The sequence below is a fragment of the Durio zibethinus genome, chromosome 23 (genome assembly GCF_047325235.1).
Source record: "Durio zibethinus cultivar Kanyao isolate XHJ-2024 chromosome 23, ASM4732523v1, whole genome shotgun sequence".
Classification (NCBI taxonomy): Eukaryota; Viridiplantae; Streptophyta; class Magnoliopsida; order Malvales; family Malvaceae; genus Durio; species Durio zibethinus.
Genome location: NC_143184.1, coordinates 2566677 through 2579922, shown reverse-complemented (window position 1 = coordinate 2579922; position 13246 = coordinate 2566677). Strand labels below are relative to the sequence as shown.

The following is a 13246-nucleotide window of genomic DNA, read 5'->3' as shown; positions in this document are numbered from 1 at the left end:
TGCAATAATAATCACTCATGAGTGAGAATTTCAAGCAAAAATTCAGTGTCAATAACTAAAAGGATTCCTCCAGCTTCTTTCTTTCTCACAACCCTTTCCAAAATTTTCAAAAGAAACAATAAAAGAAGGCAGGAAATATGAAGGTAACCTTCTACGCTACAACTCTTTTCACCATAACACAACAGATCTACAAGTTGGGGACAGATGCATGCCAAACAAAATCCATAAATGACGACAACAAAACCAAAGGAAAAAAAGGGGCTCATTCGAACTCAACCATTAGAACAACCATCCACCAACTCAGTGAGCAACCACAACTGCAAAATCTAGCACCCACCAGTAGATTCGATCCTTCAACTTGCTTAAAAAAAGCATCCATTGCTCACAAATGCATGCTCAAGGTAATGCACTGAACTTCAACCACCGAAATAGAGAAGAATCGGAAACCCAGCAACCTAGCAATAAAACCAAACCGTGAGAAGGCACACCCCCAATCTAAACATAAAATATAAGTAATTCATTTTCTTTGGACAAGTAGCAGATATAAATCTGCAGTGGAATAGAGTGCAAAAGAAAAACGGAATCCAGAAGCATAAAGAGATAATCAAGTGCTTTAATGAGTAACTGAGCACAATTATTAACTCACCCTTACATGATTCCAGATAGTGAGCACAAAAATCACAATTAGGGAGAGACTATTTGGTAGCTTTCAGAAGGTCAAAACATCCAGCAGTTGGAAGTTTAGATAAAAAGCACCACACGCTTTGGCATATGCATGAGATTCTTGCTAAAAATCAGGATCACAATAGCACTCCAAACTCATATTTAAACAAACCAGATCTGACGATTTCAAACTAAAGTATGAATTCAAAATGTAAACTACGATAATACCTCCTCATACTCCCACCATGGAGTGAAACGACTTTCTCTCCAAAACCTGTGAACCATAGGTTTGATAAGGTAAGGATATTCATCCATACATCTATAATCCACTTTGATTCTAACTTCAGTTCAGCAAAAATTGTTAATCCTGGTGTCACAGGATACTAATTCAGTGTTAAAAGAGTATAATAACAAGAAGAAGCCCTGTCCCTAGGGGTGAGCAAAAGTCGGTTTGAACTTACTAAACCGACCAAAATCAAGTAAATTCGATTGATTCAATTCTAGTTATAATTCGTTTTTTTTATTGGTTAAATTGATTAATTTGGTTGGTTTTCGGTTCTTAAAACTAATAACCAAATCGACTAAATTAACTGACTTTTTAATAAGTAAAGGTAAAAAATTTGAGATGAGTACTTTTATTTATTTTTTTCTTGTAAAATATAGTTGAAATTATTAAATTCTTTAGTAATTTAGTTTGAATAATACTTGAGTTTAAGTTTTATTGGATTGAATTTGGGACTAAATAATCGTTCATAATAGGAGGAAAAATGATGAAAAGTTCGGTTATCTAACTGAACCAATTTTAGTCGATTCGGTTATGGTCGGTTATTTAAAAATTTTCGGTCAGTTCAGTTATTTGTTAAATGAAAGTCGACTAATTCGATTATCAATTTTTTCAAACCAAATCAACCGAACCGACCAATTGCTCACTCCTACCTGCCCCACCACAATCCCACATCTAAACCATCATTCACTCTTTACATAAGCTAGACAAAGTAACCATAATAAGACAAACAAACAGAAAAGCACTTACTCAAACTATTGTGCAATTATAAGTGCCGCAAAGCTGAAGTAATGCTGCTTGATTTGCTGGCTCAAGATTTTCATTGATGGTCTGGGGGAATCTCCCAGGGGTAAGTGCAGAAAGTTTAGACAATGAAGCTACTAAGAATTGCTTTGGATCCTTTACATCAGTCAGGGGATCATCTTCTTTTTTCCCAGCATTGTAAAGTTTAACAAAAGTGGCTGTATATCCCACATTTTCTGCAATATCTGTCATTTCTGGTTCTTCCTCGACTCTGTCCTCTTCAGGCCGTGAAAGAAGGGTAACAATGCTATCCAGCATTCTGCCCCACTGCCTAGCAGCTGTGGCATCCAAAAGAACCGGGCATTCACAGATGAGTCTGGTTGAAGCAACTGCAGTTAACTTAAGTTCAATTGCTCCAGTGATCAGCTTAAGATTGGGAACCCAAAACTGCTCCAAGATAACCAAGAATATGTTGGCTTGAACTGCATTCATTGTGTCTACTAAACTTTTAGCCCCATGCTTGACTAAAAAGAGTGACATGAAAATCACAAGAGACTTCTGAAACTTTATAGTACGATTGTTTTGGAGACGCATGAAAAGGACATTCCATATATTACTCATGTAGGGAGATATGACACCATATTCAAGATTCTCAATAACAGTGTTAAGCACGTAGAAGCCCTGTTCATCTGTGCTAGGGGATGAGACAAGCATGTTGAATATACCAAGCACCTGGTTCAGTCTCCCCTCTTGATTGAGCTCATGTGGTGCCTTCTGAAGGAAAGCCTGAAGCAGACGCACAAGGGCTGGAACATTTGAAGTTCTCCTCCATGAATCAGGGGAGAGAAGAAGCACGAAAATCTGCATGTAACTGGGAGAGATGGGAGGTTTGTTCAGCTCAACAAGCTGAGCCAATAGCTGGAATGCATAAGGTAAGAATTCAGTCACATCATTGGCCAAGATGGTTTGGAGACTGGGAAAAAGGCTTGCTTCAAATGCTGATACAAGAGAGGTATCCCTCTCACATGCCCGTCTGATAAGGATGGCCACAGACTCAAAAATATAATGGTTAAAAATAGGATTTTTTGGATTTTTGCAAACTTCATTCAGAATAGAGGTTAACCCACCAATGCAAGGTCCAGCAATCTCACGGGAAATGTCTGCAATTCCAAGAACACGCATTATACACTTCATTACATATTGATTCTCCTCAGACTCTGGAAACTTCAATGCATTAAAAAGGTTGTTCATCAGCACTGGCACACAAGGAGTTATATCTGCCGAAGTATATCTAGCTTTTCCCCCTTCATCCTTGACAAGCAAGAGTTTTTCTATACAACTTGCAGTATAAGAATGAACCACATTTGATTCTGCACCCAAATATCGAACCAAATCTGGGAACAACTGAAATGCAACAGGTTTTTGTATCTGACCACGAAACATAGTGAAAAATTTAAGAGCACCTGCCTTAAGCATTGGAAACCCATTAACATCTTGGCTTTGCAACTCGGGGATGATAACTGATGTGAAGAAGGTCTGAACATCCACAAGATCAGTTGAAACAGAAGTACCCCCAGCCTTCTTCGTTGCAAGAGAGACAACTAAATATATAGCACAGTCCTTGTCCTTCCAATTAGCAGAAGGGTTTGTAGCAAAGGAGCTCAACAAATTTTGTATCTGAATAGAGACAATATCAGTCACCTGCTTCTTATAATTAGTTGCAATTCCTTTAAGCAGTTCACAAGCGATCCTTCTCCTTGTATCAAGATCACTCCCCTCCATATCCCTCCTTATGAACTCAACGTAGTTCATCTCAAAAAGCTCCTCATCCTCATCCCTCAACCGCACATTTGGAATCACAATACTCTGACAAATCTGCGGTATAACTCCCTCATTTGCAAACAAAGCATGATGCACACTTGTACTAACCGTGGTTAAAAACTTCATTGCTGTAACAGCCAGTTTGTCCCTGCTTGAAGACTGAGATACATTTGTAAGCAAACTCCAAACAGCTGACGCAAAATCATTTAAATAACCTTGAAACTCCTCCTCATTCTTTTCCATGTAAAGACTAATATTTTCACATACTGCAGCCCTAAGTTCATCAACCAATGCTAGCCCATCTGCGCTACTCTCAAGGGAAGAGTAGTTCGTGGTCAAATACTTCCTAAACTCACCCATCCACTCTCTCATATGATCCTCAAAGAATTCAGGCAATTCTTGAAAGTTCAATGAATAAAATATCCTACAACATAACCTCTGAGATTCAAAGAGAGGCCGGAGAGTCACAGGGGAACCACCGCCAGGAGAAGCAGCGGTTGAGTCGATTAACGAAGCAGTTTTAAGAAAAATCTCTAATAATGGACCCGCGAAAGTATCCAAACAATACTTTAAATCAAGCAGAAGGTCGTTTGTTTTATACTGATACCTAAATTTCTTAAAAATTGAATTACCAGTTCCGAGAATACCGTTAATGGAAGCATAATCTGCGGATTGGGCAGCCTTTTGAAGATTGGAGACCAGCTCTGGAAGCAGGGTTGGCCACGATTTCGGGAAGTCGTGCTTGCCGATAACAGCTAGGGCTTCGCTGAGCTGGCTTTGAATGCGAGGAGTAGACGATAGCATGAGAGAGACGATTAGGTTTTTGATCTGGTCCTTTTCGGGGTCGAGAATAGGTGAGAATGTGGGGCCGGTGTTGGGATCGTTAGAAGGAACCCAACGGGTTCGGAGGTGGTTCTTAAAGTTAACAGCAGCCGCTTGTCGGATCTGCTCGTCGACCGAAGGTTCCGCCACGAGACGGAGCACAGCGAGCCCGTAGTTTGGACGATCGGCGGCTTCTGATAGCGAGGACTCGGCGGCGCGCCGGGGTTCCGGCTGGGAAGAGAGCGTGTGGAGGAAGCATTGTGAGAGGAATTGAAGGGTTTCGGGATTCCACTCCATTATCAAATTAAAAAAAAAAAAGAATTATCTGAGATCGCTTGAGTATAAACGTTATTCAAGAAATGAGATTTCTAGAAGTTTCGAGAAAGAATTCTAGGGTTCATAAATACATACAAGTAGACAAAGAGAAACGTAGTTTAACGGAGAGAGCAGCAGCGACCAGCGAGACAGTGAGGGTTAATGAATGAAAGAGGGAAATTTTGGGGATTTTAAAAGAGGGAAAGGGGAGGGACTGTAGACAGTGATTATGGTATGCGAAAGTTTATGGATGAGAATTAGAGCACGCAGGGTATGGAATTGGGTTTTTGAATAAGATGATAGTTGGGCCTTTACCAAAAGTGGCATAGATGACCCAAATTTCAAATGCTCAACTCACCATACTTTAGACGGTCCAAATCCATAATCCTAAAATTATTGGCTTCACCAAATCATCAATATCAATAAACAATACATTAAAAAATATATAAATTATTACTGTAACTGTTGGCTTATATCTAAGTGACAGCTGTTATTAATAGTGCATTTTTAATTTTTTAATTTAGTTTTTTTTTTTTCAATTTATCAACTAAATTTATGTCATTGACTCGTGACACCAAATTAAATTAAAAGCTTTGTATGTATTATTATAGATAATAAAAATAAAAATTAATACTTTTAATCATACAGAAATTTTAAAAAAAATTAAAACCATGTGTTTAGCTTTGTTCTAAGGTAATTGGTGAACTCGTATGTGATGTGTAAAACAAGGCCTTGTTCACTCTTAGCCAATTTAAAAAGATTAGATACTATTCCACGACCCAATCAATATTGGAATTGTTTTGGGCTGTCCTAGCTGCCTCGGATTGGATGATTTCAGATATAGCTTCAGCAGTGGAGTAGAAGAAGACATGGATGAAGGATGACCGAGGGACAAGGTGGCTTGACATGAATACAATAGAATAATTTCATTGAGTTATATAGTTTTAATAAAATTTATGTTCAAATAATGTAGGAATGTTTGTCTTTTTTCTCCTTTATATAAAATGGGGACAATATTATTAAAGCATACAAGAAAATATTTTGTTAAAAATAATAAATAATTGCGTTATCAAAAAAAAAAATTAATGTAATTTAAATTTCTAATAAATGTCCTTATAAATTTAAATTTTAGCTGTTTTTTTTATCTCCATACTAAAACATATCAAAGAAGATGAAAATTTTAACTAATGAACCATAGTTAGAGTCAAATAGAGTAGAAGTTATTTTTCTCAATTATAGTTTTTGGAGTGGAAATTGGGGCTGTAATTTTGTGATTTGTATCTTATCTTCATCCTTTCTCCTGGCTCCATTGAGGCTATAACTTGTGGATGAGACCCTATGCTGGCATGAATGGAGGCGAGTATAGGGTTGGCTACCTTAGCCATATTTAACCAATCAAGTATTTCAATGGTAGATACGTACACAGAACAAAGCCTTCTTCCTCGAAGACGGACAAAATTATTTAAGCCCAACTGTCCCTTTTGGTATGAAAGTATTTAGTGTTATTCCAACCGCTTCGCAAAGGGAGGGGTCCCGGAATGTTAAAGGAATATCTCAGAAGTAGAAAATGAAAGAGATTCTTATCTTTTTCATAAAGAAACATTTATGAGTAATTGTTTTCCCATTAATTTTCCGTAATGAAAAATTATACTTATGAATAGAAATGATATCTAATAAGTCTAGAATTTAAATTTTAGCATATATATAACTCTTTCTCCTTTCTCCAAATTACGACTTCTTTGAAAAAAAGTTCTGTTAAGTAATTTAAATTGTAGGAACCCAACAAATCCATTAATTTTTTGACCTCCTACCTTCCACTAGTTGTTTTATGTCTTCTTCACATGCTTTCGCAGACCCCAAACATCATTCCAGCTCCCTCTCAATCCCTTGAATTATTTACATGCACTTGTATCTTATCCTTTTCAAAACACAATCATCTTCTTATCGTTTTCATCAGTTTTTCTCCCCCGTTATTAGAACTTCTTTTAAAAATTCTCAGGGAAAAAACACATAGCACCTACATAAATAAAAGTTCAGTGCATAAGTGCAACAACAGCATTAAAAGAAAAACTGTAAGAAACATTAAATTGTACGAGTGACAAACAAAAATGTACAAAACAATACAGATTATCCAAACCTTATAAAAGAATACAACATTGAATATGATTTCTATAAAAAAAAAATAAAAAAAAAAAAGAAAAACGTTGTTAGAATGGCAATCTGACATGTGGCGATTGGAGGTTAGTTATGAGAGCCTTCCAGAAATTGTCGTGGGTTTAAATTTTGAGAACAACTAGATACGGGAGTTCTGTCATCACTGCAGCACCTCGACCCTTTTTCTCAGTACATACTACATTGAGAATATCCTTGGATTAAAAGTTCTTTTTTTTGGATTTTGCCCTTATACTGGTGCGGCAGATTCTACAAGGTAGGCCCTAATAGTTTCTCTCCCTTTTTTTGTGAAAAGGGGAAGTAATATATATATTTTTTTAATTTTTAATCATCTTTGAATTTTTTTATCTTAATATTTATTTGATTGAAAAAAATTTACGTACATAAATTCTTTTCAATCCGTAATCTCCAATCTTGACAATTGGTTGACAATTTCCCTTCCCTTCTAAAAAAAAAAAATAGTAAAACATTATGTAAACATATATATACTATATGGATTAATACATACTTCCCTAGGAACTTAAATTGATTGCATGTTTAGTGAAGGATAAAAATTAAACGTAATTTAATCTTTAACACAAGTTTAATTTGTTTTTTAATTCTTCTATCTATCTTGATTAACTAGGGTTTACATTTTCAGATTTCATTGTTCCAAAAATAATTGTTCTAACTTGTAACTGACCAAAAAAAGAGGCATGTAGTGGTAGCAGTGTGATTAGATGATGTTTCATATAATGGTGGGGTAGTTGCAGTATATTCATGCTGGAACTATAGAAAACTCGAAAGCCGCCCATGAAAGTGATAGCAGCAATGTGAAAAATTTTCAAGGCACAGCCGCACAGGGCGACATGTATAGAGCCAATAATTCAATATTTCAACGTTGGTTGGCCCCCTCGTTCCCGGTGGTCCAATCGAATATTCCTTTACAACCTTACCAAAACATAGTTTCAAAAAGGTTTTCAAGTTTTTCTTACAGTTCCAGCCACTTTTAACAGTTTCACCCACATTCAAATGTATATAGGAGTGCCAATCCTGTGATTAGTATAGGCTCACCAATCCCGAGCTTAGTAAAGTTAAAAGTACAACATTTATTTAAGCTCTTGTGATAGATGTTGGTTTGGCTTTTCTAAACCCTCTTGTGAAATGATAACAAACAAGCCTGTTTTTCAAAACTATTCTGTTATTGCAGTGTCCTTTTTCTTTAATACTTGCCTAGCCTGTCACACTCACTTATATATACCAAAAAGATTAGTTTAATATTGGAAAGGTTCAAGCTTTCAACCTTGTTGAGCGCAACAACAAAAAAAAAAAAAAAAGATTAATATGAATGTAATTTTGAATTTTGAATCTGTTTAAAGTTTCAATAGAAAAGTTTATCCCCCATAGCTAGCCGATGATTAAGACTTCCCCTATGGTGATATAGATTTCTAAGTTCATTAATACTCTTAAACATATCGGGAGCTTTCCAGGGCACCTGAGTTTCCCTGAATGATAGATAATAAAGAAAATTTGATTTGTACAAGTTTGAGTAGAGATTTGACAATACAATTAATCTTGATCTCGTCTCTTTGGGTTTTCAGCTAATCAAATGATCGCACCGTGATGGTTAAGTTCTTGGCAATACCTAAGGGGGCAGCATCATTTTTCAGACCCATCAACACATACCTGGCACTAAATTCTACAACGTTTTCATTTTTCTTCACGTTGCCAATTTTGCATATCCTGTGTCCAAATCTGTCACTTTACCCGAGCACGATCGTTCAAAAAATAAAAATAAAAGTAAAAATCTTTTAATTATCCTTAATAAGATCGATGTGTGGATCTGTATTATTTCCTATTCCTTTTCATCATCTCAAAAAATTCCAAAACATATCATTTCAAAACTTTTGTATGTTTCACAAATAAGGTGTTCTGATTTGAAATTTGTTTAGAAACATTTTTTCCTATTTATACAATGTGTGAATAGACAAGATTCGAACTCGAAATCATTTTATTATTTTTTAAGTAAAAAACTTCCTATCATTATTCTTTTAAAAGAATATGTAAAGTGGTATTTTTATCTTGTATTATGATTCTTAATAGCCTCTTATAGTTTCAAAACGAATGGGTCTGTTGTATTGTTGGATGTATAAATGTAATACCAACATGGATATCACACTTGTTCAGGTGACATTGAAGTGAAATAGAAACCAAGGTTTGCCTGCAGACTCAGAGGTTTTAAATATATATATATATATATGTATGTCAAATACCCATTAGATTGAAAATTTTTTTGAGGCACCATAAAATTACATTTGTTTCAGTATAAGGGGAACTTGATTAATTACCAATAATTTGATAGGTTTTGATTGGGTTGCAAATGCATGCTTTCAAGTTACTACTATTATTTGAAGGAGAGAGCTAACGGACCAAGTCAAATATTACTTTTTAGCCACTAGAAGATTTACGTACTTTTTAACCAAGGGTAGGATACTCATCATATTTTATTTAATAAATTTTTTTTTAATATCCAGTGACAATAATTTGATATTTAAGAGAAAATATTGGGATTTAATTTTTTTTTATTTTTAGATTATGACATATCCTATAAAAAAAAATAAAAATGTGAAGTTTAGTTATTGGTGTCACAGTGTTAATTTTACCCCAAACTGCTTAAGACAACCCCTAATATATATATGTATATAAGACTCTTTTGAGCCACAAACATTCCCTTGAAATTTAAAAAAGACCCATAATAATGAATTAGTAAAAACAACCGATGCAAATTACCATTTAATTTTTTAAAAATTATTGTAAATAAATTCCAAAAATCATTTTGGTCATAGAGAGGACTTAAATTTCTTAAAAACTCCTTTTAATGTCAAATTGAATGGAGCAAAAGACCACTTTATTGACAGGCTAGTCTTAGTTACATACAGAATGTCCCCCAAATTCCATGTACCCAATTAATTCACTTAATCCTTTTATAATTAAGTTGAAAATTAAGGGGAAGAAATTAAAAAAAAAAAAAAGTAATCAGCTTCTTCCTCTTCTAAGTTCTAACATAATAAAAATTCTGAAAATCTGAGCTAAAGATTGAAGGAACGGTGAATTATTTTGGAACATTGCACCTTACCCTACCAAATGGCTGCCATACCCAAAACTTAAAGCATATGGTATACCGCCAAAACAAGTACATAAAGAGCAAAGAGAAGAGGTTGGTGAAACATTTATGAATTTTTTTTTTTTGTTGAACAACGCAACTATCCATACACATCAGAGACAAGCCAAGAACTGTTGCTGCTGCTGAGCCTCTCCTTCCAGCCACGACGAATCACCGGCGAATGTCCAACCACGAGAATACCATTGGCAGCCATTATTCATCAATTCTGGCAGTTCAATTTCGCCCCAAAAATCGTCACCACCATGGCCATCCCCGCCCTTGGATGATACTTGACTTTTTTTCGACGAAACCACTGAATGCGCCGCCTTTGCTGCTGCAGCTTGAATATCTCTAGCCGTACAAGTTGACGGTCTAGGTAAATCTTCCACTTCATCGGGAAAATTTAGCTGTGCTTTACGTCCTCGTAAGCAAAACGCCGCTACGTCGTAGGCTTTAGCGGCCATTTCAGGCTTGGGAAATGAGCCTAGCCAAATGCGTGACTTTTTGCGTGGCTCTCTGATTTCCGACACCCATTTGCCCCACCGCCTTTTTCGGACACCCCGGTAGTTAGGATGGCGAGTGCCGCCTCCTTTGGAGTCGTGTTTCGAGTGGGTTTTGGTGGTGGTGGTGGTGGTGGTGATGGTGGAGGTGGAGGTGTTCAAGCCATCTTCAGTGTATGGTTGTTGATCCATTACATTAAAACCGTTGGCTACGAGTGAGTCGTAGGCATTTATATATGCATCAGACATTAAAACGATAAGTAAAATTACAGGAATGCCCATACCAAAAATGTGTGATGCCATTTGTCAAACTTTAAAGCATGCTATTGCGGGAACATATAGCTTACATGCCACTCGTTTGTGTAAGGATTGCGATGGCGATTGGATTTTTACGACAAAACCCTTTGTTAGGTTCAATCATTTTTGTCGTGATCATGTAGCAAGTTTGGCAAAAACAGAAAATAATGGCAGTACATAATATTTATTTATAATTAATAAAGTTTTTAGTGAAAAAAGCAACTTTACATTGGAGTTATACTTTATTTAACAAAATTATTTTATACATATTTTATTAAAATTTATTTATTAATAATTAAATTAACACGTAGTGAAAATATTTAATAAATTTTATATGTAGAGTTTAAAAAACCCATATCATTGATATATAAACCAATAGTCTTATTAGCTATTAATATAAGATTTAATGATCATAATTTTTAGTTGAAATTTTTAATGAATTTATTTTGCTTTTACAGTAGCCATATTAACCAAGTAAAAATTGGAATTAACCAAAGTAAATTTATAATAGTAGTAGTAATTTTTTGGGGATATTTAAGATTATAAAAAGTTGAACCAATGAAATTAAAAGCTTAACATTTTATAGAAAAATTATACAGTTGTTAGTTAGTAATAATATTTAATATATAGCGTTTAAAGCAAAAAATATATATATATATAGAAGTATATACTCGTACGAATCTACTACTAAATGGACAAGGAGATAGAGAGGAGAGAAATATGAAAATTCGTAGGGACTCATTTCTAGTGAATTAGTCATGAAGTGATGATTAGTGAAGGAGCAAAGCGCGTGCAATTGGTGGAGCTGAGCTGATGATTTGGTGTGTCTAGTGTCTCCTACCAAGAGTGGCGGAGCATCGACATACTGGCACCGCAATGCCAAAGTTACCCCTTCACGTAAACTCATTGTCAAAAAGCTGCAAATGGGGAAGGTCTCTTAAAAAAGGGCTTTCGGTCGTGTAAGGTTGGGGATTGTTCACACTTTCACATGGTGGAAACGGTAACACGAGATTTCTATGAAGCCCTTTTCCTTTTCTTCTAAGCCTTTTTTTTCATGATTTTTTTTTTAAATGAGGGATTTTATAATTTTTTTAGCTACGTTGATAAGTTTGATTTTAACACGAAATCTTTGTATGTTAGATCAGTAGAGATGCTGATTTGCTGCCGGTTCTTTGATTTTTTTTTTTTTAATTTGTTTTTGGTCGGGAAAGATGCCCATGCTGCCAAGTCATATAAATCTATCTAGTCGTTGCATGTCAGGATTTCAGGAGGACCACAACATCTTCTATGAACTTTCTAATCAACTTAATTCAGTTCAATCATTAGCCTCTGATATGAAACAAAACATGCAAGCAGGCCTCGTTATCTTTTCTTTTTTTCTTTTTTCTTTCAGAAGATATATGTCAAGAAATTTGGATTATTTTGTATTAGGACAAATTCGTTACAATAGGAGTTAATTCTTTAATATCTAGCTTTGTAAGGTACTTTTACATGAGCATCAAGTTCAAGGGTGGATGCATAGTACATAGCAATCAAGGATTTCATGTGAGAATGCTAGTAAATCATAATGGTTCTACAAAATATGAGTTTGACCCTAACTCATTACTAATTTAAACGTTTATGGTCAATATTGATTTTTTAAAAAAAATTTCTTAATCTAATTTAAATCCTTTATCATGAGGACATTATGCATTTAAAGTCTTGTTGAATAATTTAATTTCAAGAGCCTGTCTAGCACATATGTTATCTAAGCTAATGCTTAATTTTGATTAATTAGTTATAACTACTTGATTTAATAGTGAATTATCTTAACTAAAAATTCTAACATCTGTTGCTTTATATTTTAAACATTATTTTTTTTTTTTTGAAATGGCATAAGAATTTCAAATATGCTAGATAGAATTAAAACAAGAATATGAAAAATGGGCATCTTTTGTCTTGAATCTTGATTGCAAATCTACCCCCGGTGACCATGAACCACATAGCCCCAACAGAACCAAGGGACTCGGATTCGGAGAGATGAAAAAAAAAAAAAAAAAAAACAAAGGGTCTCGATTTTTCCTTTTTTCTTTCTTTTTTTTTTTTTTTTAAAGTGACCACAATATCGTTTTTGTTTTCTCTTAAAAAGGTAACATCACCATTGGGAAGCCACGCACCAATAAAATCTTATCTACTGCCTTCCAATAAACAAAAAAACAACAAAACATAACACTAATGACGGATTTACGCATCCTTTCTTTTCCTATTAATATTTTGTCTTTACTTGGTTTTTTATGGGAAGTAAGAATTGTTTACAACTTTCCCCTTGATGAAAAATTTTTTTCCATCATTTGCTGTGACGTTTTATGCCCCTTAAAATTGGGTCTACCACCAAACAGGCTACGTGTTATGAAAATATAGGACCTTGCATCAAAGAAAGGGGGGGGGGGGGGGGGTTGCTATAGATAGCAGCTAAAGGATTTGGGAAGAAGGGGTAACTAATTATGT

General features: G+C 35.0%; 2 protein-coding genes and 1 long non-coding RNA gene across 6 annotated transcripts; 1 reads left to right on the top strand and 2 right to left on the bottom strand.

Moving 5' to 3' along the window:
- LOC111313956 (cellular apoptosis susceptibility protein, putative / importin-alpha re-exporter) lies at nucleotides 1-4902 on the bottom strand. Of its 4 annotated transcripts, none has more exons than XR_016332419.1 (3): nucleotides 1697-4902; nucleotides 647-937; nucleotides 1-455 (listed from the first exon to the last, which is right to left on the bottom strand). XR_016332419.1 is itself a non-coding variant. In XM_022914859.2 (3 exons), exon 1 carries the CDS (start codon nucleotides 4628-4630, stop codon nucleotides 1697-1699), a length of 2934 nt encoding a protein of 977 aa, XP_022770594.2. In that variant the 5' UTR covers nucleotides 4631-4902; the 3' UTR covers nucleotides 1-455; nucleotides 892-937. The 4 variants fall into 4 exon arrangements, 2 of the variants coding, with proteins under 2 accessions (XP_022770594.2, XP_022770595.2); XR_016332420.1 differs by having other exon boundaries at nucleotides 892-1030; nucleotides 1697-4899; XM_022914859.2 differs by having other exon boundaries at nucleotides 892-937.
- A 4993-nt stretch (nucleotides 4903-9895) lies between these two features.
- LOC111313337 (ethylene-responsive transcription factor ERF023) lies at nucleotides 9896-10673 on the bottom strand. The gene has a single exon (XM_022914003.2). It carries the CDS (start codon nucleotides 10652-10654, stop codon nucleotides 10076-10078), a length of 579 nt encoding a protein of 192 aa, XP_022769738.2. The 5' UTR covers nucleotides 10655-10673; the 3' UTR covers nucleotides 9896-10075.
- A 791-nt stretch (nucleotides 10674-11464) lies between these two features.
- LOC149512091 (uncharacterized) lies at nucleotides 11465-12303 on the top strand. The gene is made up of 2 exons (XR_016332697.1): nucleotides 11465-11759; nucleotides 11971-12303. It is a non-coding gene; the product is annotated as an uncharacterized LOC149512091 (long non-coding RNA).
- The last annotated feature ends 943 nt before the right edge of the window (nucleotides 12304-13246 follow it).

Coding starts and splice junctions, on each gene's coding strand:
- LOC111313956 (XM_022914859.2), bottom strand. CDS start 4,630: ATGGAGTGGAATCCCGAAACCCTTCAATTCCTCTCACAATGCTTCCTC.
- LOC111313337 (XM_022914003.2), bottom strand. CDS start 10,654: ATGGATCAACAACCATACACTGAAGATGGCTTGAACACCTCCACCTCC.